The sequence below is a fragment of the Gorilla gorilla genome, chromosome 15 (genome assembly GCF_029281585.2).
Source record: "Gorilla gorilla gorilla isolate KB3781 chromosome 15, NHGRI_mGorGor1-v2.1_pri, whole genome shotgun sequence".
NCBI classification, from domain to species: Eukaryota; Metazoa; Chordata; class Mammalia; order Primates; family Hominidae; genus Gorilla; species Gorilla gorilla.
Genome location: NC_073239.2, coordinates 34,998,374 through 35,021,797, shown reverse-complemented (window position 1 = coordinate 35,021,797; position 23,424 = coordinate 34,998,374). Strand labels below are relative to the sequence as shown.

Genomic DNA, 23,424 nt, shown 5'->3' with positions numbered 1-23,424 from the left:
TGGCTTAGTACATTTATGTATGTATGTATGTATGTATGACGGAGTCTCGCTCTGTCACCCAAGCTGGAGTGCAGTGGCCCAATCTCGGCTCACTCCAAGCTCCGCCTCCTGGGTTCACGCCGTTCTCCTGCCCCAGCCTCCTGAGTAGCTGGGACTACAGGCATCGGCCACCACGCCTGGCTAATTTTTTCTATTTTTAGTAGAGATGGAGTTTTACCGTATTAGCCAGGATGGTCTTGGTCTCCTGACCTCGTGATCCACCAGCCTCAGCCTCCCAAAGTGCTGGGATTACAGGCGTGAGCCACCGCGCCGACTTCTATTAGCTAATTTTTAATGACTTATTTTGGGGTAAACAGAATAAGAGGGACTTGGTGGTAGGGAGTAGAAAGGTAAAGTGGATGGTTTTCACTCAACAAATATTTTATTGAATACTTATATGTGCTAGGCACTCTTTCAATTGCTATGGTGCGTCACTAAATAAAACATACCTTCACTGAGGTTGCTTATGTTCTTGTGAAGAGAGAGAGTAAGTAGATGTTTTAGCAGACTTTGAAAGCACAGGGAAAATACATTTGACCCTCAGAACTCAGCTTCATTGTCTTTAATAGGAAGAGAGCTGAGATGTATGTAAGCAATGCTGATGTCCTGTGCTTGCTATAATTTTATAATATAAATTAATCATCAGCTGAATAAGGGCTGTATAACATTGGATAGTTATAAGACTGCAAGTCAAGTTATCCAAAGAATCTCAGTCTTTCAAATTATTCAAATGTAGCTGTGTCTATAGTGGGACTCTATATAAAATCAGAAAGATATTGAACGTTTGAATGGAGAATCTAACACTGAGGCAAACGACCTTTAACATGTGAGTTATTTGTAAAAATGAAAAAAATTTCAAGTGCTTCATTGAAATCAAGAAGGAGATAAAGTCTAAAAAACTTTCAGCAAGGAGTGAATGGTCAATGGAAATGAACTATACAAAATCAATTATCTTAAATTTGAAGACGTGTAAGTTACTGATATTCTCCTTAATCAGTATGCTATCTTTTTATCTTTTTAATTTAGTGACCATGAAGAGTATCCGTAAGAACTTTTATAGGTTCATTTTGACCTTGTTTTCATATCTATTTTCTCCTAAAGTCTTAATTTTTTTTTTTGAGATGGAGTCTCACTCTGTCGCCTAGGCTGGAGTGCAGAGGTGCTATCTTGGCTCACTGCAACCTCTGCCTCCCAGGTTCAAGTGATTCTCATGCCTCAGCCTCCCAAGTAGCTGGGATTACAGGTATGCCACCACGCCTGGCTAATTTTTGTATTTTTAGTAGAGATGGGGTTTCACCATGTTGGCCAGGCTGGTCTCGAACTCCTGACCTCAAGTGATCCACCCACCTTGGCCTCCCAAAGTGTTGGGACTATAGGCATGAGCCACCATGCCCGGCCAAGCCTTAAGTTTTTAGATAACATGTTTTTCTGCCACAGAGATTTTCAAGAAGAAAGAGTACCATTCTTTGTTACTTTCTCTCTCTGCTAGTAGAGTTTCTCTTTAACCCAGCAACTTCTTTCATTTCCACCTAGAAGGTGGTTGGATGCTAGATGTTAGAGCAAGCCGTTACCAGAGGATAGGAGACAACGTTTTTCGAATTATTGTAGATCAAACTGGGAACCCAGCTCTGTTGTCATGTTCAAAGAGCAGTAGCTGTGTTTGGACTTCGGAGTTAGATATTTCTAAGTTCAAATCCAAGCTTCACAGGGTGTTCAGATAAAATCTCACAGAATGAAAGAAACATAGGAAGGATTGGAAGGAATTTGACATGTATCAAATCTAACTATCTTCTACAATGTTTGAGTAAAGCTCTGATTTTTGAGCATCTCTTTGACCTTGTTTTCTTGAGTAGTTGGGGATGAGTCCAGCTTCAATGTCTCTTGCCTTGAGATCTTGCCTTTGGAGCTTTTTATATCCCTCAGCTCGGGCAAGATAGAACATCCCATTGTCCAGTTATTTTCTAGTCCTGTGGTATCTGTGGAGTTTCCGGAGCCACATTGGTACTCGGATGTCTGGAGCATGTTCTCACTGTGGCAATTAACCTCGCTTTAGTTCTAGTTCCTAAGGAAGATAACCAAGAGAACACAGGTGGAAGAGGCTTGCATCAAGAAGACTACACTCTATCTTGGAGGTGAACTGTTCACTATTACATACATAACTCAGGAAAACTTAGATACCTCTCTTATTTCTTTTGGCTTAATGATGGTAAATAATTTAGGTGTTACTGAGCCCTAGGTTATTCAATTGTTTCTTGTGGTTTCTCTACTCCCATATCTTTGTACATAGTTCCTATGCAGAGAAAACTCTCCACAAATTATCATGTTTTGAGTAGGCTATCTATTCTTTTTGGAAAATCAGCACCATCCATGTGCCTTAAGAGTGATTTGCACGTGTACTCAGGGGTACAGGGAAGTGAAGGAGGTCAGTTGGAAGAAATACAAAAACCAAGATCTTCATTAAGAAGAGTTTAAAAATTTTGAAGGAATAGTTGGATCTTTTTCTAAGAAAAATCCTTAAGAGATTTGATAATATGAATTTGGATGGGAAATAAGGAGTGTGCTGTGTACCACTGGATTTAGGACATGAGCGCTGGAGGCCCAGAATGCACACATAACCCTTCTCAGACAACCCTTGAGGCTGTGGTTTGGATACTGAACCAAGGGTAAAGGCAGACAAAAGCTGACATTTTGAGGGATCAGTTTATGAGGTGGAGTAAAACTCTAAGCTGGACTCCGCCAGTGCCCTTTTGAAACCCTGTCTTTTTTCCTAAATGAGGAATCTCAATTCCAGATAGAAAATGAGGACGAATGGCTCACGCCTGTAATCCCAGCACTTTGGGAGGCTGAGATGGGCAGATAACAAGGTCAGGAGTTTGAGACCAGCCTGGCCAATATGGTGAAACCCCGTTTCTACTAAAAACACAAAAATTAGCTGGGCATGGTGGCGTGCACCTGTAATCCCAGGTACTTGGGAGGTTGAGGCTGGAGAATCGCTTGAACCTGGGAGGCGGAGGTTGCAGTGAGCTGAGATGGTGCCACTACACTCCAGCCTGGGCAACAGAGTGAGACTCCATCTAAAAAAAAAAAAAAGAAAATGAGGACGAAACACAGCCTTGGTTGAATGTTCTGCCAGGCAGTATTCTGTGTGGCTTTTGAGCAAGTGCAAGCACATAATTTTCCTATTTGTCATCTTTCTGAATCTCAAGCAAGTGCTTCCTGCCTGGAAGACATTAGTTCACATATTTGACTCACGTATACTCTGAATTTTAAGTGTATTTTGACTCTGCCTCTACAGTGGTTACCACATGCTTATCCATTATTCATTATTGAGTTTTATATGCATTTGTACTTTTCAACTGACCCATATCCATCCATTGGTCATACATGAGCTTTCCCTTGGCTCTGTTCTCCTGGGCCAATTCTGGGCATGGACTTTTAAACTCACCTTCCCATTTTGTCCCAGCCATTCCTCAGTTATCCCCTCAGCTGAAACTTGATTTCTGTGAAAGCACTTAGTCACTGAGTGTGGGGATGGAGGTGACTTGAAAAGCAGGTGCTACATCTCATAATTAAATTATGTAATCCTGGTATTTCAGAATCTCCTGGTCTCTGTTGTTACATTTCCTTATGAACTTCTGAGGGGATTAGGAAGTATTTCAGAACTTCCTTTCCTAGTAGGCATATGTTTCTTTTTTTTTTTTTTTTTTGAGATGGAGTCTTGCTCTGTTGCCCAGACTAGAGTGCAGTGGTGCGATCTCGGCTCACTGCAAGCTCCGCCTCCTGGGTTCACGCCATTCTCCTACCTCAGCCTCCAGAGTAGCTGGGACTACAGGCACCTGCCACCATGCCTGGCTAATTTTTTGTAGTTTTAGTAGAGAGGGGGTTTCACCGTGTTAGCCAGGATGGTCTCAATCTCCTGACCTCGTGATATGCCCGCCTTGGCCTCCCAAAGTGCTGGGATTACAGGGGTGAGCCACTGCACCTGGCCAGGTAGGCATACCTTTAAATAATACTACTGATTAAGAGAGGCCTGTGCCCGTTTTGTGGCTAATCAGTAGGCAGAACTAGAATAAATAAGATTTACACTTACTGGTCTAGACAACTTACCTTGGGAATTGCAACCTAGGTTTGGGGACTTGACCTTCCAAGTCTGTGGACTGACTTGCAAACTAGCCATACTTTTCGGCTTGCTAACCAAGTCTTGATCTGGAAAGTAAGATCTCCCTGAGGACTGTCAGATCTACTTGAGCAATACTTTTCAGTCTGCATTAGAATCATATTTTAAAATTCCCTGTGCTTAGGTCCCATCCCAGGTCAATTTAATCAGAATTTCTGGTGATGGAGCCAGAACTATTTAAATAAAAGTCTCCCAAGTGATTCTAAATGAAACAAAGTTGGAAAACTACAGTCTTAAAAGATAAATTGGACTAAACCTCTAGAGTTGAAAACTCACCCAAATTTATTGTACAAGGGTCAAAAAGTGGCTGAGTGCCCCATCTGGGATGGTGAGGCAGATGACGGGTTGCTGGTTACTAATATTGGCATTCCTTCCTTTCATTGTGAGTTGCTCTTATAACTTGCACCTGCTGCTCTCTAGCAACATAAGCCTGAGGTCCAATGTTAAACTGAGGCATGTGACACCTGTGCTCAGATCAGTGGGCACCCAGGGACCATTAAAGACTTTTCTTTCTTACACTCTTTGCCTTTGTGTTCCTTGGAGAAGAACTTCAAAAGAGCAAGCCCTTCCTCAGGGCCATCATGGTCATCTAAGGTTTAGTACACATTTTAGTAACGACACATTAAAGATAACTTAAATATACATTTTTTGAGGGATAAATATCAACATGAGGAATAGAGGACTCTTGGCCAGGTGCGGTGGCTCATACCTGTAATCCCAGCACTTTGGGAGGCTGAGGCAGGAGGATTGCTATGGGTTCAAGATCAGCCTGGGCCAATAGTGAGATTCCTATCTCTACTAAAAAAAAAAAAAAAAAAAGAACAGAAGGCTCTTAATTACCTGTCCAAGCTCTTCAGACAATCAAGACCAGTCCTTGTGGAGATTAAAAATTTCAGAAACTAAAAGTTTGTTATAGCTTGGTCATTGCTCTCATGAAGCAGCATAACTTGGTCCTCCTAGTGCTCTGTGAATGTGAAAATGAAAAGTCTCTTTGTCTGTGCTTCTGTTGCTGTTGCTGACGTACTCTCCACTTGTCTGGTTTATTGATAATTCACTCTCCAGTATTACACTCCATCCTCTGAAGGGAATGATGGATCCCTTCATCACAAAATGTTTTCTGTATTTGCACTCTTCTATGATTCCCTGCTCATCCCTTAAGGCAAACCCTTCTTTAAGTCCCGGATGATGACAAGAGTGATGATTGCAGCACTCTATATTTATTAAGTGTCTACCATGTTTCAGAAACTTCACATTAGTTATCTTATTCAATGCTCTTAATACCTTGTATTGGTCCATTTTCATAGTGCTATAAGGAACTAGCTGAGACTGTGTAATTTATGAAGAAAAGAGGTTTAATTAATTCATAGTTCCACAGGCTTAACAGGAAGCATGACTGAGAGGCCTCAGGAAACTTACAATCATGGTGGAAGGTGAAGGGGAATGACGCATGTCTTACCATGGTGGAGCAGGAGAGAGAGACAGTGAAGGGGGAAGTGCCACACACTTTTAAACCATCAGATCTCATTAGTATCAGTTAGTATCAGTCAGTTTTCACACTGCTACACTTACTACCTAAGACTGTGCAATTCATGAAGAAAAGAGGTGTAACTGACTCACAGTTCCACAAGCTTAACAAGAAGCATGACTGGGAGGCCTCAAGAAACTTACAATCATGGCGGAAGGTGAAGGGGAAGCAACACATCTTACCATGGTGGAGCAGGAGAGAGAGAGCCAAGAGGGAATGCCACAAGCTTTTAAACCATCAGATCTCATGAGAACTCACACACTATCACAAGAACAGCAAGGGGGAAATCTGCCTTCATGATTCACTCGCCTCCCACCAGGCCCCTCCTGCAGTTTGACATGAGATTTGGCCAGAGACGCAAATGCAAACCACATTATGTCTCCTTTGAAGTAAGTCTTATTGCCCTTATTATATATGTAAAGTAATCAAGGTTTAGACAGGATAGTCAATTTTCCCAAGGACACATAGCTGGTTGATGGCGGAACCAAGATTCTTCTAACAGACTCTAAAAGTTGTATTCTTTCCTTTTGATACCAATATATTTTTAAAAATGGGTAGATATGCTGAAAGTTTATCAGGTTTTATCATTAAAACTTGGGGTCACTGAAGTAAAGCTATCTTTCACTAACTATCTGTAAATTGATAGTCAACTATCCTGGGAAGTTAAGTGACCCGCCACCCTTAATATTTAGCATGAATCAATTTAATTAGTTCCTTTAGTTTCTTCAGACAAATGGAAGTTATCTTAAAGGGGATGGAATAGAGGAAGAAAGAAGCAGTTGTGCAAAAGGAGGTGGAAATAGGTCTCAGAAAGGATGCTGTTGAAATGAAGGGGCCCACTTTTTTTTAAATGAAATTGCTTTTTAATTCAGTTAAGAGAATAAAAGAGATGAAGTATGCAGTTATATTTTGTTTTATACTTACCTACATAATTACCTTTACCAGCACTTTTTTTGTGTGTGTGCATAGATTCAAATGGTATTGTGTGGTGTCACTCGCTTTCTGCCTGAAGAACTTCCTTTATTATTTCTTGTAAAGCAATCTTCTACTCACAAATTTTTCCCTGCTTTTGTTTATCTTGAATGTCTTTATTTTGCCTTTATTTAAAACTAGCCTATTTCTTCCAGAGATTTAAAAGCTCACTTTATATTTGCTTTCTTTAACCTTTTATTTTAGGTTTGGGGGTACATGTGCAGGTTTGTTACGTAGGTAAACTCACATAACAGGGGTTTGTTGTACACATTATTTCATCACCCAGGTTAAGGCCAGTACCCAATAGTTATCTTTTCTGCTCCTCTCCCTCTCTCCACTCTCCACCCTCAAGTAGACCCTAGTGTCTAGTGTCTGTTGTTCCCTTCTTTGTGTTCATGAGTTCTCATCATTTAGCTCCCACTTATAAGTAAGAACATACGATATTTGGTTTTCCGTTCCTGGTTCCTCCGGCATGGATGGAGCTGGAGGCTATTATCCTTAGCAAACTAACCCACGAACAGAAACATACATCTCATTCTTTTTTATGGCTGCATAGTATTCCATGGTGTATATGTCCCACATTTTCTTTATCCAATCTGTCATTGATAGGCATTTTGGTTGATTCTATGTCTTTGCTATTGTGAATAGTGCTGCAATCAATGAACATGCGCTTGCATGTGTCTTTATGGTAGAATGATTTGTATTCCTCTGGGTATATGCCCAGTAATGGGATGGCTATTAAATGTAAATGGTAATTCTTCTTTTAGCTCTTTGAAGGATTGCCATACTGCTTTCCACAATGGTTGAATTAATTTACACTCCCACCAACAGTGTATGTGTTCCCTTTTCTCCATAACCTCACCAACATCTATTATTTTTTGCCTTTTTCATAATAGCCATACTGGCTCAAGTGAGATGGTATCTCATTTTGGTTTTGATTTGCATTTCTTTAACGATCGGTGATACTGAGCTTTTTTTTGTTTGCTTGTTGGATGCATGTGTGTCTTCTTTTGAAAAGTGTCTGTTCATGTGGGATCCAGGTTTCATACAGCAAACAGAAGCAAGCACAGGTGCAGCCTCATGTTTGTTTACACTGATTCAGAGTTTGAGCTGGTTTCACCGGTTTGACTCACAGTTTTCTTTGTTGAGGCTAGGTGAGTTCCTGCTAACGACTCTGTACCACACACACACAAATCACTCAGTATCACTCAAGATTAGTTCTGTTTTAATGATGAACTTAGCATTCATACATATAATCCTAAGAGTAGTTATAGTTTGTGGATCAACTCACATATGACCTTAGGATCTCATGTCTTCTGACAAGAGCAATATGGCACATTGGCTTAAGTGCCGCATAGAAGACTTGCTAGACCAATCAGTGTCTTCTAGATTCTATTAGAAATGCTATTTTTTAAATGTCCAGTTGGAAATTTTCAATGGCTTGTTTCAAGATTAACAAATTATTGTGGACTCTGTACTGCCTTGCTTGTCGTCTCATACTATGTGTAACATGTATTATATGTATGCATAACATATAATATCCTTCCTGATATTATGGTGTTTCTGTATAGCACAGTGTGATTCTTATATCCACATTAATATATTTTTACCTTTACGAATTTTGAATCTTTCCATGCATTTGTTTAAATTTTACTGTTAAAATGGGCCAACATGACACCACACATCCAAAGAAGTGAAAAATATGCCAGCGAATGAAAGAATACATTTACCTTGTTTTTGGTTATTCACCAAGGAACTGTCCATGCTTGCTTTTAGGTTGCCATGTAGTTGAATCTTCTGTCTTCAGTTTCTCTTAAATGTTCTCTTTTTTTTTTCTTTTTTCAGGTGAGACCAGGACAGGTAATGGGCAGAACTGACAATAATTTCTTCAGTTTAAGATACATTTCAAGAGACTTTTGCAGTGCGGTTTAAATTCAGCAACAAATGGCTGGGCGCGGTGGCTCACGCCTGTAATCCCAGTACTTTGGGAGATCGAGGCGGGTGGATCACGAGGTCAGGAGATCGAGACCATCCTGGCTAACACGGTGAAACCCCGTCTCTACTAAAAATACAAAAAATTAGCCGGGCGTGGTGGCGGGCGCCTGTAGTCCCAGCTACTCGGGAGGCTGAGGCAGGAGAATGGCGTGAACCCGGGAGGCGGAGCTTGCAGTGAGCCGAGATCGCGCCACGGCACTCCAGCCTGGGCGACAGGGCGACACTCCATCTCAAAAAAAAAAAAAAAAAAAAAAAAAAAAAAAAAAAAAAATTCAGCAGCAAATATTGATTTCTGTGTCTGCTCGTAGTTATTAGGCAATAGAGGCAGACAAACACAAATGAATGCTTTATGTCCTTTGAGGGCTCACAATCCATTTGAAGTGGAAAGAGAGATAAATTCCTTTTTTTTTAGACTTTTTTTTTTTTTTTTTTTTTAGATGAAGTCTGGTACTGTCCCCTAGGCTGGAGTGCAGTAGTGCAATCTCCGCTCACTGCAACCTCTACCTCCTGGGTTCAAGCAATTATCCTGCCTCAGCCTCCCAAGTAGTTGGGATTACAGGTGCCTGCCACTATGCCTGGCTAACTTTTTACATTTTTAGTAGAGATGGGGTTTCACTATGTTGGCCAGGCTGGTCTTGAACTCCTGACTTCGTGGTCTGCCCACCTCGGCCTCTCAAAGTGCTGGGATTACAGGCGTGAGCCACTTCGCCCGGTAAGAGATAAATTCTTGACTGTAATACGTGACAGACTGTGGCAAGGTCTATAGTAAAGAAGCCATGGCAATACCAGGGAAGAGGAGTTAAGTCCTGCCTGGGAAAAACAGATGAGGAAGTATTTAATATGGATCTGAAGGAAGCATAAATTGTCACTTGGTCAATATGGAGAGGGAGGACTTATATTCCAGGCAGAGAAGAGAGCTTGAGCAAAAGAGTACAGGCAAGTATAGAGCATGCTCACGGAACGGCAATAAATCAGTGAGGGTGGGAGAGGGAAGCGGAGGAAATGGCTTAAGAGAACATGTATGTGAAGCCAAGATTGCATTGGACTTTGAATTCCAGATTAAGGAGCCTGGCCTTATTCATTCTGCATTCACTGAAGAGTCCTACAGATTCTGTGTTTCAGAGGGTAATTTTGATTGTGGTCTAGATGAGGAAGAACTAGTCAGGAATTAAGAGAGACAGTCTACACTGAATCAGTTTGAGCTGGTTTCATAGTTTTGAGGAGACAGAATCTGATGTGTTAGCACATCACGAGGGTGAGGGACAGGAAGAAAATACAAATAATCCAGAATTTTCAAGTTCAAGTGCTTGGAAATATTCACGCCATGCACAAGCAAAGAAATGGAATTTAGAGGGGTCTAGGATTAGGAGCGAAGACAATGAAACAAGGGGTTAAGGAGCCCCCTTTTTACTCTTTTCAAATTTTCTGGCATGATATACTTTCTAAGACATTGACACATTCTCATCCTATTCAACCTTTGGTAAGGCATTTTCTCATCTCACAAGATAGAGGTGATAGAAGTAATGTATCCATTTATTTCTAAAAGATTATGTAAAACAACCTGAACCAGTTTAATTAGGGGAAAAGATTTTGGGTCGAAATAGTTCAGAATTTTCTGCCAAAGAAAATGAAAATAAATTCACTTTAAATCCTTAGCAGTTTATTGGGCATTTGTCACATGCAGCAGTAGCTGAAGAGAGTGGCAGTGATGATGATGCAGATGTAGTTACTTATTTTCATTCAGTCCCCCGACCTGCTGTTATCCTCTTCAGGGTAGACTTCACTTCCTGGTTCCTCAGTGTGTAGATGAGGGGGTTCAGTAATGGAGTGACAACAGTGTAAAACACAGCCACTGCCCCATCCAGGGGGCCTTTGGAGCCAGCCCGAAGGTAGATGCAAATACAGGGGACATAGTAGACTCTGACCACGATTAGGTGGGAGCCACAGGTGGAGAAGGCCCGGCGCCTCCCATCAGCGGTGCGTTATCTTCAGGATGGCATGGACTATGTTGGCATAGGAGAGCAGAATTAACATGAAGCAACTGGCGGCCACTACCCCGATGTCCACAAAGGTCACAAGCTCATTGACAGTTGTGTCAGCACAGGCCAGTCTCAATACTGCGAGGATGTCACAGATAAAGTAATCTACCTGATTGGGCCCACAGTAGGGCAGGCGGAAGGTCAGGGTGGCCTGGATAGACCCATGCATGGAGCCGGCGACCCAAGCTCCAGCCACAAGGACTGTGCATAACCTCCCATTCATGAGCACTGGGTAGTGCAGGGGCTGACATATTGCCAGGTACCTGTCATAGGCCATCAAGGTGTAGAGGAAGCACTGGGTGCTGCCCAGGAAGTGAAAGAAATACAGTTGAGCCACACAGCCACCAAACGGGATAGCCTTGATGGAAGGAGTAAAATCCAAAATAAGCCGAAGAACGATGACTGAGGAGAGCCACATGTCCAGGAATGAGAGCACTCCCAGAAGAATGTACATGGGGTGAGCACGGAGCTTCGGGTCAGCCCACACAGTGAGCAGAATGAGCAGGTTCCCCAGCTGAGTGAGGATGTAAATGACGAAGAAGACCAGGAAGAGGAGGCTTCTTAGATTTGGGGGGTGAGACAAGCCCAGAAGAATGAAATCTGCCACCACGGCGTCCAGCGATGTGTTTTTGGTCTTTCCCATGTCTTTTTGTAGTCTGCTAAGATGAATGGTGACGTTTGACAAGAGAAACACAGCACAATGATGTTGTAAGTGAATGCTTTTGTCGGATGATTGATGCCTAGGAATTATGAGATAGACAAGATAGAGTCAAATTGTTTTTTAAAAGAGGAGGTGGTGTCACCATTAGTTATTTAGGTTTACTTAAAAGGAGAAGTCCTCCAGAGGCTGGTTAGTTTCCTAGATGGGAGGAAACTCTTGTCCATTGAGAGACACTGAGAGCCAGGATTTGCCAGATGAAGGAAGAGGGACACATGAGAGTGATAGAGAAGTACCGAAAATTCCAACCAAAAAGTGAGTTCGCCAAGGAGGGGCTAAAGTTGATGCAGAGCAGTGTGGAACAAACACCCTATAATGACCACATCTACTTTTTCTTCACCTACTATCATTGTCCCCTTTGTCCTCAGCTAAAATCTCATCTCCTTAACATAGCATGCAAAAATATTCCTCATCTGGCCCTTATTTATATCGCTATTGTACCACTTGTAATTCCTTCTTATTGTTGGGAGGCATGACACTCTTCAACCTTCTCACAGTAGCGTGCTCTAACTTGGGACTTACGCACACACTATCTTTTCTGCTCCCTTCACATAGGCAGTGCCCACTTTTCCTTCAGGATTCAGTTCGAGTGTCTTCACCTTCAAGAAGGCTTTCCCAATCCCTCAGTACAATGCTTATACTTTTCTGAGCACGTACATTATGTTGCATTGTCTAATTTCTGTTTTTCCCTCTTAGTAATCATCCCGTCTAGCATGCTAAAAGTGATAAATACCATAATTATTTTCTGAATGACTGAGGCAGATAGAATGGATGTTGCCAAATCTCCCTGACTGAATACATTGTTTCTCTTGATCTTTTTGGTCTGACCGTTGTGCTCACATGGCTGGGACTTTTAGGTCAAGGGACCACCTCATTCACCATGTAATATGGGTATAATTTCATTATAAAAAACTCCAAGAAACATTTATGCCTGTTTTTGCTCCAGGATATCATTTAGATTTATTTGTTGATTTATATGGTTCATTGGTTTGGGATTGGGTTTTTTTTTTTTTTTGGTATGAGGTCACAGAGGAATTTTTATTGTTTGTTATAAAATCATTGATTAATGCAGGACTTGATCTTTAGTGTGCTTGTGTGTAATATCTATGTATTGCAGTCTATCAAACAGCAACTCTCTCTAAAGACATTTACAGATTTTCAAGTATCTGAACAAGATGATAAAATAGATAGAGGGATGGAATGTGTTTGTTTCAGTCTTTTTGTTAAATACATTGCTTGATAAAGACTTTTCGCTCTATATATGGTTTGAGATGCATTTATCTTTCATTTAACTACAAAATATCTTTGTAATGCAAATGACTACTTTCAGAAAGCAATTAAAATGACAATAGATTATTATAAATAACATGTGAATATTAATAAGTTTAACTAATCTCTATCGGAAATTCTCCAAGGAGATTTTATCTTAAGTATTCTGTGAAATAACTTAATTCATATGTTAACATTCAAGAGTTATTAGTAGTAATAATAATAATACTGAATATATCTGGCTCTTCGAAGTCTGTGGAAAATGTTAAACTTGTCCTTTGCCCACCAAGAACGAAGAAATATCAGATTTTTATTGCCTGAGTTTCAGGAGGACACTTTGATTTATTTGAAAATGGATGGGAAAACTAAATCTTATTTTTGTGGTTAGAATATAGAGAAAAGAGGCTGGGCGTGGTGGCTCACACCTGTAATCCCAGCACTTTGGGAGGCCGAGGCAGGCAGATCATGAGGTCAAGAGATGGAGACCACCCTGACCAACATGGTGAAACCCCGTCTGTACTAAAAATACAAAAAAATTAGCTGGGTGTGGTGTCGGGCGCCTGTAGTCCCAGCTACTCGGGAGGCTGAGGCAGGAGAATCTCTTGAACCCAGGAGGCGGAGGTTGCAGTGAGTGGAGATCGCACCACTGCACTCCAGCCTGGTGACAGAGAGAGACTCTGTCTCAAAAAGAAAAAAAAAAGAATATAGAGCAAAGATAGAAAGAGTTGAGATTAAAATGGTGCATAAAATACTAATTATGGCCAGGCGCGGTGGCTCATGCCTGTAATCCCAGCACTTTGGGAGGCCGAGGTGGGTGGATCACGAGGTCAGGAGATTGACACCATCCTGGCTAACACGGTGAAACCCCGTCTCTACTAAAAATACAAAAATTAGCTGGGTGTGGTGGTGGGCGCCTGTAGTCCCAGCTACTCGGGATGCTGAGGCAGGAGAATGGCGTGAACCCGGGAGGCAGAGGTTGCGGTGAACCGAGATTGTGCCACTGCACTCCAGCCTGGGTCACAGAGCGAGACTCCATCTCTTAAAAAAATATATACATATATATATACACACATATATATATATATACACATATATATATACACTAATTATGAACTAAAAGTAATTTTCTTTTCTTTCTTTTCTTTTTTTTTTTTTTTGTGATGGAGTCTTGCTCTGTTGCCCAGGCTGGAGTACAATGGCCTGATCTCGGCTCACTGCAACCTCTGCCTCCCAGATTCAAGGGATTCTCCTGCCTCAGCCTCCCGAGTAGCTGCGACTACAGGTGCGTGCCACCACGCCCAGCTAATTTTTGTATTTTTGGTAGAGAGGGAGTTTCACCATATTGGCCAGGCTGGTCTTGAACTCCTGACCTCATGATCCACCCACCTTGGCCTCCCAAAGTGCTGGGATTATAGACGTGAGCCACCGCGCCCAGCTGAGCTAAAGTAATTTTCTTTGCCAATACAGGAATATAAACTAGTAGGCTTCTACTTAGGCAAATAATATATTCATGAAATGTTTTATGAAAATCCATTTTTATATTTAAAATCAGATAGAACTGTACCACTGGGGCAATTATTTGAAGGACTTCCATGATGCATACTTTCGTGTAGTGAAAAGTTTGTCCCTAATTTATCTGCTTTGCCAGTCTGATTTTCCCCCTTTTGTTGTGCCTAAGTCTGGTTTCATTTCTCCCAGGCTCCCTGTTGAAAGAAAGCTCTTTTTACTCCTCTAGGTTCTGGGTTCCCTGCCTGGGAGGAGGCAGGAAACTGAGATGGGTTGTAGCTGGTCAGTTTGAGGACAGGATACCTTTCCAGGCAGACTTGGTAAAGAACAGTGGTTTTAGCTTGGTGTTTGGTATTCAGAGGCTGCAGAGGAAGATAGCTTAGACTTCCAGAAGGTAGATTTTTGGAGAAACAAAGAGTGTGTTTACAGAAGGATTGGCTTCCTTGGCAAGAGAGGTGAACAGTCTGGGACCACCTTAGAGGAGACAAAAGAAAGGCCGGGCATGGTGGCTCATGCCTGTAATCCCAGCACTTTGGGAGGATGAGGCTGGAGAATCGCTTGAGCCCAGAAGTTTGAGACCAGCCTAGGCAACATAGTGGGACCCTGTCTGTAAAAAAAATTTTAAAAATTAGCCAGGTATAATGGTGTGCACCTGTAGTCCTAGTTCCTCAGGAGGCTGAGACAGGAGGATCACTGGAGCCTGGAAGGTCAAGGCTGCAGTGAGCCATGATGGTGCCACTGTACTCCTTCCTGGGTGACAGGTTGAGACCTTGTCTAAAAAAAAAAAAAAAAAAAAAAAAAAAGACAAATGTAGAGGCCGTATTTGTGTATCCTCTTTTCCCCCTCCCTTATCTTCCAGATTTGTGTCATTTTATTTTAGGTCTGTTCCTCTTTTTTAGCTTTTGAAACTTATTTAAGATAAGGAAAGTTAAATACAATTTTAGTATATCTACCCTAGCTAATTAGATAACCAAAATATTATAAAATTTCCCAAGTTTTAGACTGTATTGGATATTCTCCCATTGGATAGGTCAGAATTTAAATAATCAAAACACATGAAAATAACAAAAAGTTAAAGTTCAATATAAAAGGCATCTGAAAATAAGAGCCCAGTGACATCAGAGAATAAACAGCATAGTTTTACAAAGCAATTATCCTGGAAACTCTAGGAAGAGACTTTGGGAATGGGGTGAAAGAGTAGCACTGAGAAGGTAAGGACAGGGAGGGTCAAGAACACCTTCAAGGGACCTCTATGGCATTATGGGATGACAGGATAAGCTGCTTTCTATGCCCCTACTCTGCCCCAAATCAAGCTAGTTTGATGTGAACACATTTCTTGCAGTGTATTTGGAGAGGTGCCGAGGAGGGCAAGCCTCTATCCAGCAATTTGAAACTAGATTTCTACAGTGACCTTTGGGATCTGGACTACTATGCAACGGTTATGAAATCTTGAAGACGAGGAGTGAAGGCTGGTCCAGCATTGCGTTGGACACAGTAGGATCAAAGGACTCCTGTTTACCCTTGTGACAAGACTCAGCCCAATCTGCTTCCAAAAAGAAGTTTCACCTTCTGTCATCCTTTATTCAGAGTTAGACATCCTGGTAGAGCTAGGGCAGAGTAGAGGAAATGGATAGAATATGAGGTGGCCTAGGCATATTTTATCGAATTCACAAGAGTACATTCTTTCTATTACCGGAGGTTAAAAAAAACGAGCTTGCTTTAGAAAAAGTACTTAGTGCCCTCTTCATTGGAGAAGGGAAAGGTTATGAATCCAGCCTTTCTTTGTGTTTGCACAATCACTGAAGAATATTCTTTAAGACCCCTATGACTTTATCACTGCCCAACTCTGCCCTTTATCACTGCCCTAATAAAAAGAGAATATGAAAAGAAAATAATGTTGTAAGGTTTTTTTTTTTGAGTCGTTTTCTCAACACAAAAAGAGTTTCCCCAAGTTTGAAAAGAAGGAACTTAATTCTAGCAGTTTGGGAAAGAGTTGAGGAAACGGATGGAGAAAAGAGATGGATTAAATTAACACTCGGACAAAATAACAGAAAGTCTTAAAGTTCCAAAATTAGTCTGCAGCCTTATTTTGAACATAGCTGGTGTCAGGGCTGCTTTTTCCATTCTTTTAGACTCACATGTATAGAGCTGCACAATTGTGGAGGAGGCTGGCTGTCCTTGAGTGCAACGGTCCAGCGGATGGAGAGATGGTCTTCAGAGATTCAGTCTAGCTTACTATAAAGGGCTCCCACATCTGTTTCGGAAAGCCTTTATAATTTTTTTTAGGAGTTTGGCCCAGCAAATAAGTGTTCAGAATTTGTGAGAACGCCTGTCTTTGGGGTTCTTGGACAAGTGTGACTTCTGTATATATTCAGTCATATTTTATATCAGTTTCCATCAGCTGTTGCTTTTTTGGATTAAAAGAAAAAAAGACACTGCCAAAAGATTTAAAGAAAAATTCTAACCTCGAGGGAAACCCTACTCTGAAATATGTCCCCAATGAGATCTTTCCTCACCAAATCCTCATTATTTTGTTTTGAGAGAGAGAGCTGGAAATGTTTCCAGTAGGATCCCTGGATAAGGAACTGCGGGGAATAACCTTGTTTTCATGTTATTTGAATGATCTCTAATTTCTTAGAGGTGTTATGAAGTCTCAACTGATCCCCTTCCCTCCCCAAATACTCATCAGGATTCCACCATCATCTTCAGGTTTCTGTTCAGGCATCACCTAATCAGAGAGGTTTCTGTTGACTCTCTCCTTTCCCTTCCCTATTTTATTTTTCTCTCAGCACTTGCCACCATTTGACATACTGTATTTACTTGTTTGTTTACTGCTTGTCTCCCTTCACTAGAATGTGGGTTTTGCTTAGCTTTGAATCCCCAGCACTACTAGCATAGTGCCTGGCATGTAATAATTTCTCAATATGTACTTCTGAATAAATTAATAGTTGAAACTGCCACACATGTTAAATGCTGTGGGCAGAAAAAAAAAGCTGTGGTTTCAAATATAAATCTAATGTTTAAAATTACCTGGAGTAGATCTGACATCAAATTGATCCTCGAGTGACCTGCATATACCAGGGCAAGTAGCTTCGGAAATCTATTTATTCATTTTTTCATATTTAATGTTGGGCAGGGCACAGTGGCTCATGCCTGTAATCCCAACAGTTTGGGAGGCTGAGGCAGGAGGATCGCTTGCAGCCTGTAGTTCAAGAGCAGCCTGTACAATATAGCGAGACCTCATCTCAACAATAAAATACAAAAAATTAGCTGGGTGCCTGTAGTCCTAGCTATATGAGAGGCAGAGGCAGAAGGAGCGCTTGAGCCCAGAAGGTTGAGCCTGCAGTGAGCCATGATCCCGCCACTGCACTCCAGCATGGGCGACTAAGAGAGACCCTCTCTCAAAAAAAAAAAAAAAAAAAAAAAAAAAAAAAAAAAAAATCATGTTAATCTAAATAACAGTGGGAAATTGACTACAAATGAAGATATGAAGCCTGGAGTGTGATAAAAGCTTCAAGAGTTTCAAGAACTTCCCCTGTAAGATGATGGAGCTCGACAAAGACTGGATGATTTCTAAGTTTCTTTTAATTCTGAAGTAAGAAAATGTTAAGCTTGTGTATGTGTGTGTGTGTGTGTGTGTGTGTGTGTGTGTGTGTGTGTGAAGTTGCACTGCTACCTGTTGCCACAAGATGACAGTATCATCTTTATTGAAACAAAGTACAGTTGCTACATGGAGTAAATAGAAATAAATCCAGAGAGTTCATGAGGGATATAAATTACTTTGGTAAAGATATTATATGTGAGGCATTCATTAGTTTGGGAAAACTATGTATCAAAAAGAGTTAACTTCCTTTTGTAACACATGGGAAATAGTTTGAAATATAGGTTTCTTCCTCCCTCCGTCTTTTCCTTCCTGTTTTACACCTAGTCTTCCTCCTTCCTTTTTTATTCTTTCTTTTTCTTTCTTCCACATTCTCAGTTTATTATGTAACAAATTTCAAGTCAAAGGAAACAGAGATATATAAGAAAAAGTTAACATTTTCACCATTTCTTTTAATTTCACTCATCTGAAGTAACTAATTTTTTTTTTTTTTTTGAGGGAGTTTTGCTCTTGTCACCCAGGCTGGAGTGCAATGGTGTGATCTCAGCTCACTGCAATCTCCACCTCCCGGGTTCAAGTGATTCTCCTGCCTCAGACTCCCGAGGAGCTGGGATTACAGGCATGCGCCACCATGCCCGGCTAATTTTGTATTCTTAATAGAGATGGGGTTTCACCATGTTGGTCAGGCTGGTCTCAAACGCCTGACCTTAGGTGATCCACCTGCCTCAGCTTCCCAAAATGTTGGGATTACAGGCGTAAGCCACTGTGCCCGGCAGTAACTAATGTTAATAGCTTTTTTCTCATTTCTTCCTGTATATTCATACATGTACATACACATACAGACATACAAATTATGTTTCTTTTGAACTTTAAATTAATATCTGATCATCTGTTGGGAGACAAATTTAGATGGTTGAAAACTCTCTGTTTCTTCCTTATTGTCACAAAGACCACCACCACTACCACCAACACACACACACACACACACACACACACACACACACACACACCCCACCTCTAATTGCAACCTTGTTTCCATTTTTTCCTGTCTTGAGAAGAGAAACACTTATGGGGAAATTGAATACTTTGTCTTTTTTTTTTTTTTTTTTTGAGACGGAGTCTCACTCTGTCGCCCAGGCTGGAGTGCAGTGGCGCGATCTCTGCTCACTGCAAACTCCGCCTCCCGGGTTCCCGCCATTCTCCTGCCTCAGCCTCTCGAGTAGCTGGGACTACAGGCGCCCGCCACCGCGCCCAGCTAATTTTTTTGTATTTTTTGGTAGAGACTGGGTTTCACCGTGTTAGCCAGGATGGTCTCGATCTCCTGACCTCGTGATCCGCCCGCCTCGGCCCCCAAAGCGCTGGGATTAAAGGCGTGAGCCACCGCGCCCGGCCTACTTTGTCTTATCTTATTCCCATTTGCCGTCTCTGTTCTTTATACATTATGCTTTTTCAACTTTACCAGAATCACTTGGATTAAAACCCGTGGATTTCTCAGTAGGAAATGTTCATGTGAAGACACTTCTGTAGTAACAGAACCCGTAGCTGCTCCTGTAGAAGGAAGTTGAAAGTCATCCCTTCAAGAAAGGGGCTCCTCCCCTTGTAATTCTACTGGGTTTTGCATCCAGACTGAGCTTCCTTCCCTCACCCACATGAAGTGTCTACCTTCTGCAGACTCCAATGGCTCAGGAACTGGGAATGCAGTGCCAGGCTCGTGGTGTCCTGCAGCAGATGTGGGGAGCTTTCCTTCTTTATGTTTCCATGAAGATGGGAGGTAAGTCTTAATCTAATAGCAAATGCTGCTGGGAGTTTTCAAAACGATTTTCTTTCAGCTAAATGATTGCCATTTCTGACACTTGTAACAAAAGTGTTTCTTAATAGATATTTTCTTTATGCGGTGCTAATTGTTATTGGATATCAAATAATAACTACTTTGCTGCCATTTATTTCTAAGAATCTCTCCTTAATGGCAGTTCTTTTGTGACCACATGGAGACATCGTTTTTAATAATAATGGGTTTCCAGGAGCGCTGCCCTAGTAACAGTCATGTATCTTGTCTTAGGCACTACAGGACAAAACACTGACCAGCCCACTGAGATGACAGCTACGGAAGGTGCCATTGTCCAGATCAACTGCACGTACCAGACATTTGGGTTCAACGGGCTGTTCTGGTACCAGCAACATGCTGGCAAAGCACCCACATTTCTGTCTTACAATGTTCTGGATGGTTTGGAGGAGAAAGGTCGTTTTTCTTCATTCCTTAGTCGCTCTAAAGTGTACAGTTACCTCCTTTTGAAGGAGCTCCAGATGAAAGACGCTGCCTCTTACCTCTGTGCTGTGAGAGACACGGTGACTATGAGGCCTCTTTAGCTGCACCAAAATTCAAAAGGCAACCACAGCAGCGAAAAGTTGTATTTCCTGAGTGTATGCCTGCTGTGAGTTAAGACTGGGGACTTTGGAACCAGACTGCCTGGATTTGAGTTTGCTACTCTCTAGTTGGGTGGTCTTAAGTCAGTCACTATTTTTTTTCTTTTGGTTTATTTCCTTATCCAGAAAGTGAGAATAATGAGTATCTACTTCACAAGGCTGTTGTGAGTTATGACTCTCTGTATCATCTATATCTCTATCTATAGCTATATCTAGTGTTACTCAGAGAAGTAGTGGCACACAGTAAGCTTTATTTAAGTTTAGTTATTTCAATTCTAGTCTTGAATTTTCACTAAGTATTATGTGGTAGGACCTCTGGGACTGGAACTCAGTATTTCTCTACCCTTGGTTTGTGGAAGGTGAAATCCTGACCACTATTTGTATCTTCTGGATCTAAAGCTCCATCTAATGATGGAGTTTGTCGTTCAGGTGGATTGTTGCTTTGGAAGGATCACTGTGGTGATACTCATTTTCTTTGGGGGGACTCCGAACTTTGGAAATCCAAATGCAAATGCTTCAGAGTGAGATGTTAAGTAGTCTGATTAATTACGAAAGGCTATCTTCATTATGTGCATCCTCGATAAATAAATGTAATCTTAACATATTTTGGAGGTTTATAACTCAGACTAGAAGTGAAGTTTAGGGGCTTCAGACTTGGGGAGCATGAACATAATCAGCGGAGTCTATAGAAGATGGGAAAAAGAGTGAACATAAACAATTTGGTGGCAAATCTGGGTGAGGCAGGAGAGCCAGTAGGAGATTCCTATGACAAGATGCAGTCAGTAGGCATTAAGCACAATAAAAATTTACAGTAAAGGTTAAGATTTTCCTTTCCTGCTTTATAATTCCCTTATGTTCTCTTCAAATCTTTTAATGAAGTCTGTTAAATGCTACAACTTGCTGTCAGCTAGGTTTAGAGAGTACATGATTGGTGTGTGGCTACCTCCACATGAGATAAAGCCGATCAGAGTGCAGAAGCTCAGACTGCAGGTTATTGGGACATCAAAAGTGAGGGCTGCTCCAAGTTAACATAGTTATATGCCCAGTCATATGTTACATATATATATTTTTTTGGAGTCAAAGATTAAGCAAAATTCTCTTTGGGTGAGATAGGAATGCTTTTTCATTCTAATTTATAAAATGAACATTTGAGGTGGCATTTGAACAGACATAGTCACACTGGAAGTAATCTTGACAACATGAATCCAGGCCACCGAAATGTTCATGTTCCTTTTGTCTAATAATTCATTTTTTTGAGCTCTCATTTAAATAAATGCAGGCTAGAAATGAGGCTTTGTTTTTTTCCAGTTTACAAGACAACCAAAGAAGCCATAGAAATGATATTTAAGGGCTTTGGACTTGGTGAGTGTGAATTGTTCATACAGTTATCAATTAGGGAAAACAATATTATGCAAATGATATGGTGAATGCTATGATCAATGGAATATTTTAAAGTTGTATTAGTTTCTATTGCTGCATAACAAATTACCACAATACCCATATATTAGCTTGTAGTTCTGTAGGTCATAAGTCCAAGCAAGTTCAGCTGAGTTCTATGCTTAGGGCATAACCATAGTAAAGTCGAGGCATTGGCTGGGTGAGTACTCAAGTGCTCACCCAGAGTTCAGAGTCCTCTTCCAAGTTAATTCTTTAAATTTTTTTCTATTATATATATACACACATTTTTTAGACGGTGTCTCGCTCTGTCACACAGGCTGGAGTGCAGTGGCATGATCTCGGTTCACTGCAAGCTCTGCCTCCCTGGTTCATGCCATTCTTCTGCCTCAGCCTCCTGAGTAGCTGGGAATACAGGCACCCGCCACTATGCTTGGCTAATTTTTTGTATTTTTAGTAGAGACAGCGTTTCACCATGTTAGCCAGGAGGGTGTTGATTTCCCTGACCTTGTGATCTGCTTGCCTTGGCCTCCCAAAGTGCTGGGATTACAGGTGTGAGCCACCGTGCCCGGCCTATTTTTAATATATTTTTTAAAATTTAGAGACAAGGTGTTTCTCTGTTGCCTGGGGTAGAGGGCAGTGGCATGATCATAGGTCACTGCAGGATCAAATTCCTGGGCTCAGGAAATTCTCTCACCTCAGCCTCCCAAGTAGCTAGGGCTATAGGCACGTACTACCATACCTGGCTAATTAATACATATATATTTTTGTAGAGACAGGGTCCTGCTCTGTTGTCTAGGCTGGTTTTGAACTCTTGAGCTCAAGCAGTCCTCTAGACTCAGCCTCCTGAGTTGTGATTACAGGTGCTTTTTTTTTTTTTTCGGAGATGAAGTCTTGCTCTGTTGCTGAGGCTGGAGTGCTGCTCTGTTGCTGAGGCTGGAGTGCATGGTATGATTTCAGCTCACTGTAACCTCCGCCTCCTGGGTTCAAGCGATTCTTCTGCGTCAGCCTCCCAAGTAGCTGGCATCACAGGCGCCGGCCACCATGCCTGGCTAATTTTCCTATTTTTAGTAGAGACAAAGTTTCATCTTGTTGGCCAGGCTGGTCTCGAACTCCTGACCTCAAGTGATCCACTCGCCTCGGCCTCCCAAAGTGCTGGGATTACTAGTGTGAGCCACCGTGCCCGGCCAGTTCTTATTATTGTCAGAATTCTAGTCCATGTAGATGTGGGACTAAAGTTCCCATATTCTTAATGTTTGTGGGCTGGGGGCATTTCTGAGCTCCTTAAGGCAACCTGCACTCTTTCTCATGTGAGCCCCACCATCTTCAAATCAGCAATAGCATGTGAAGTTCATCTCATGCTTGGAATCTTTCTGGCTTAATCTTCCAAAGTTCATGTGTTTTTAAGGTCTCATGTCAACCGGTACATAGATATCTCCCTTTTGAAAAGTCAACTGTGGGCCGGGTGTGGTGGCTTACACCTGTAATCCCAGCACTTTGGGAGGCTGAGGCGGGTGGATCACCTGAGGTCAGGAGTTTGAGACCAGCCTGACCAACGTGAAACCCTGTCTTTCTACTAAAAATACAAAAATTAGCTGGGCATGGTGGTGGGCGCCTGTAATCTCAACTACTTGGGAGGTGGAGGCAGGAGAATTGCTTGAACCCGGAAAGGCGGAGGTTTCAGTGAGCCGAGATCTCGCCATTGCAGTCCAGCCTGGGCAACAGAATGAGACTCCATCTCAAAAAAAAAAAAAAAAAAAAGTC

General features: G+C 41.6%; 1 protein-coding gene and 1 gene segment (V, D, J or C); one reads left to right on the top strand and one right to left on the bottom strand.

Moving 5' to 3' along the window:
• Positions 1 to 10,444: 10,444 nt before the first annotated feature.
• On the bottom strand, positions 10,445 to 11,420 carry LOC101145522 (olfactory receptor 10G2-like). The gene is given in 2 exon segments (XM_019009363.4): positions 10,445 to 10,690; positions 10,692 to 11,420. Coding segments are annotated over 2 exon segments (945 nt in total). The 5' UTR covers positions 11,391 to 11,420.
• Positions 11,421 to 19,518: 8,098 nt separating this feature from the next.
• Positions 19,519 to 20,208, top strand: LOC101145896 (T cell receptor alpha variable 1-2-like). The segment is given in 2 exon segments: positions 19,519 to 19,612; positions 19,901 to 20,208. Coding segments are annotated over 2 exon segments (402 nt in total).
• Positions 20,209 to 23,424: the final 3,216 nt, after the last annotated feature.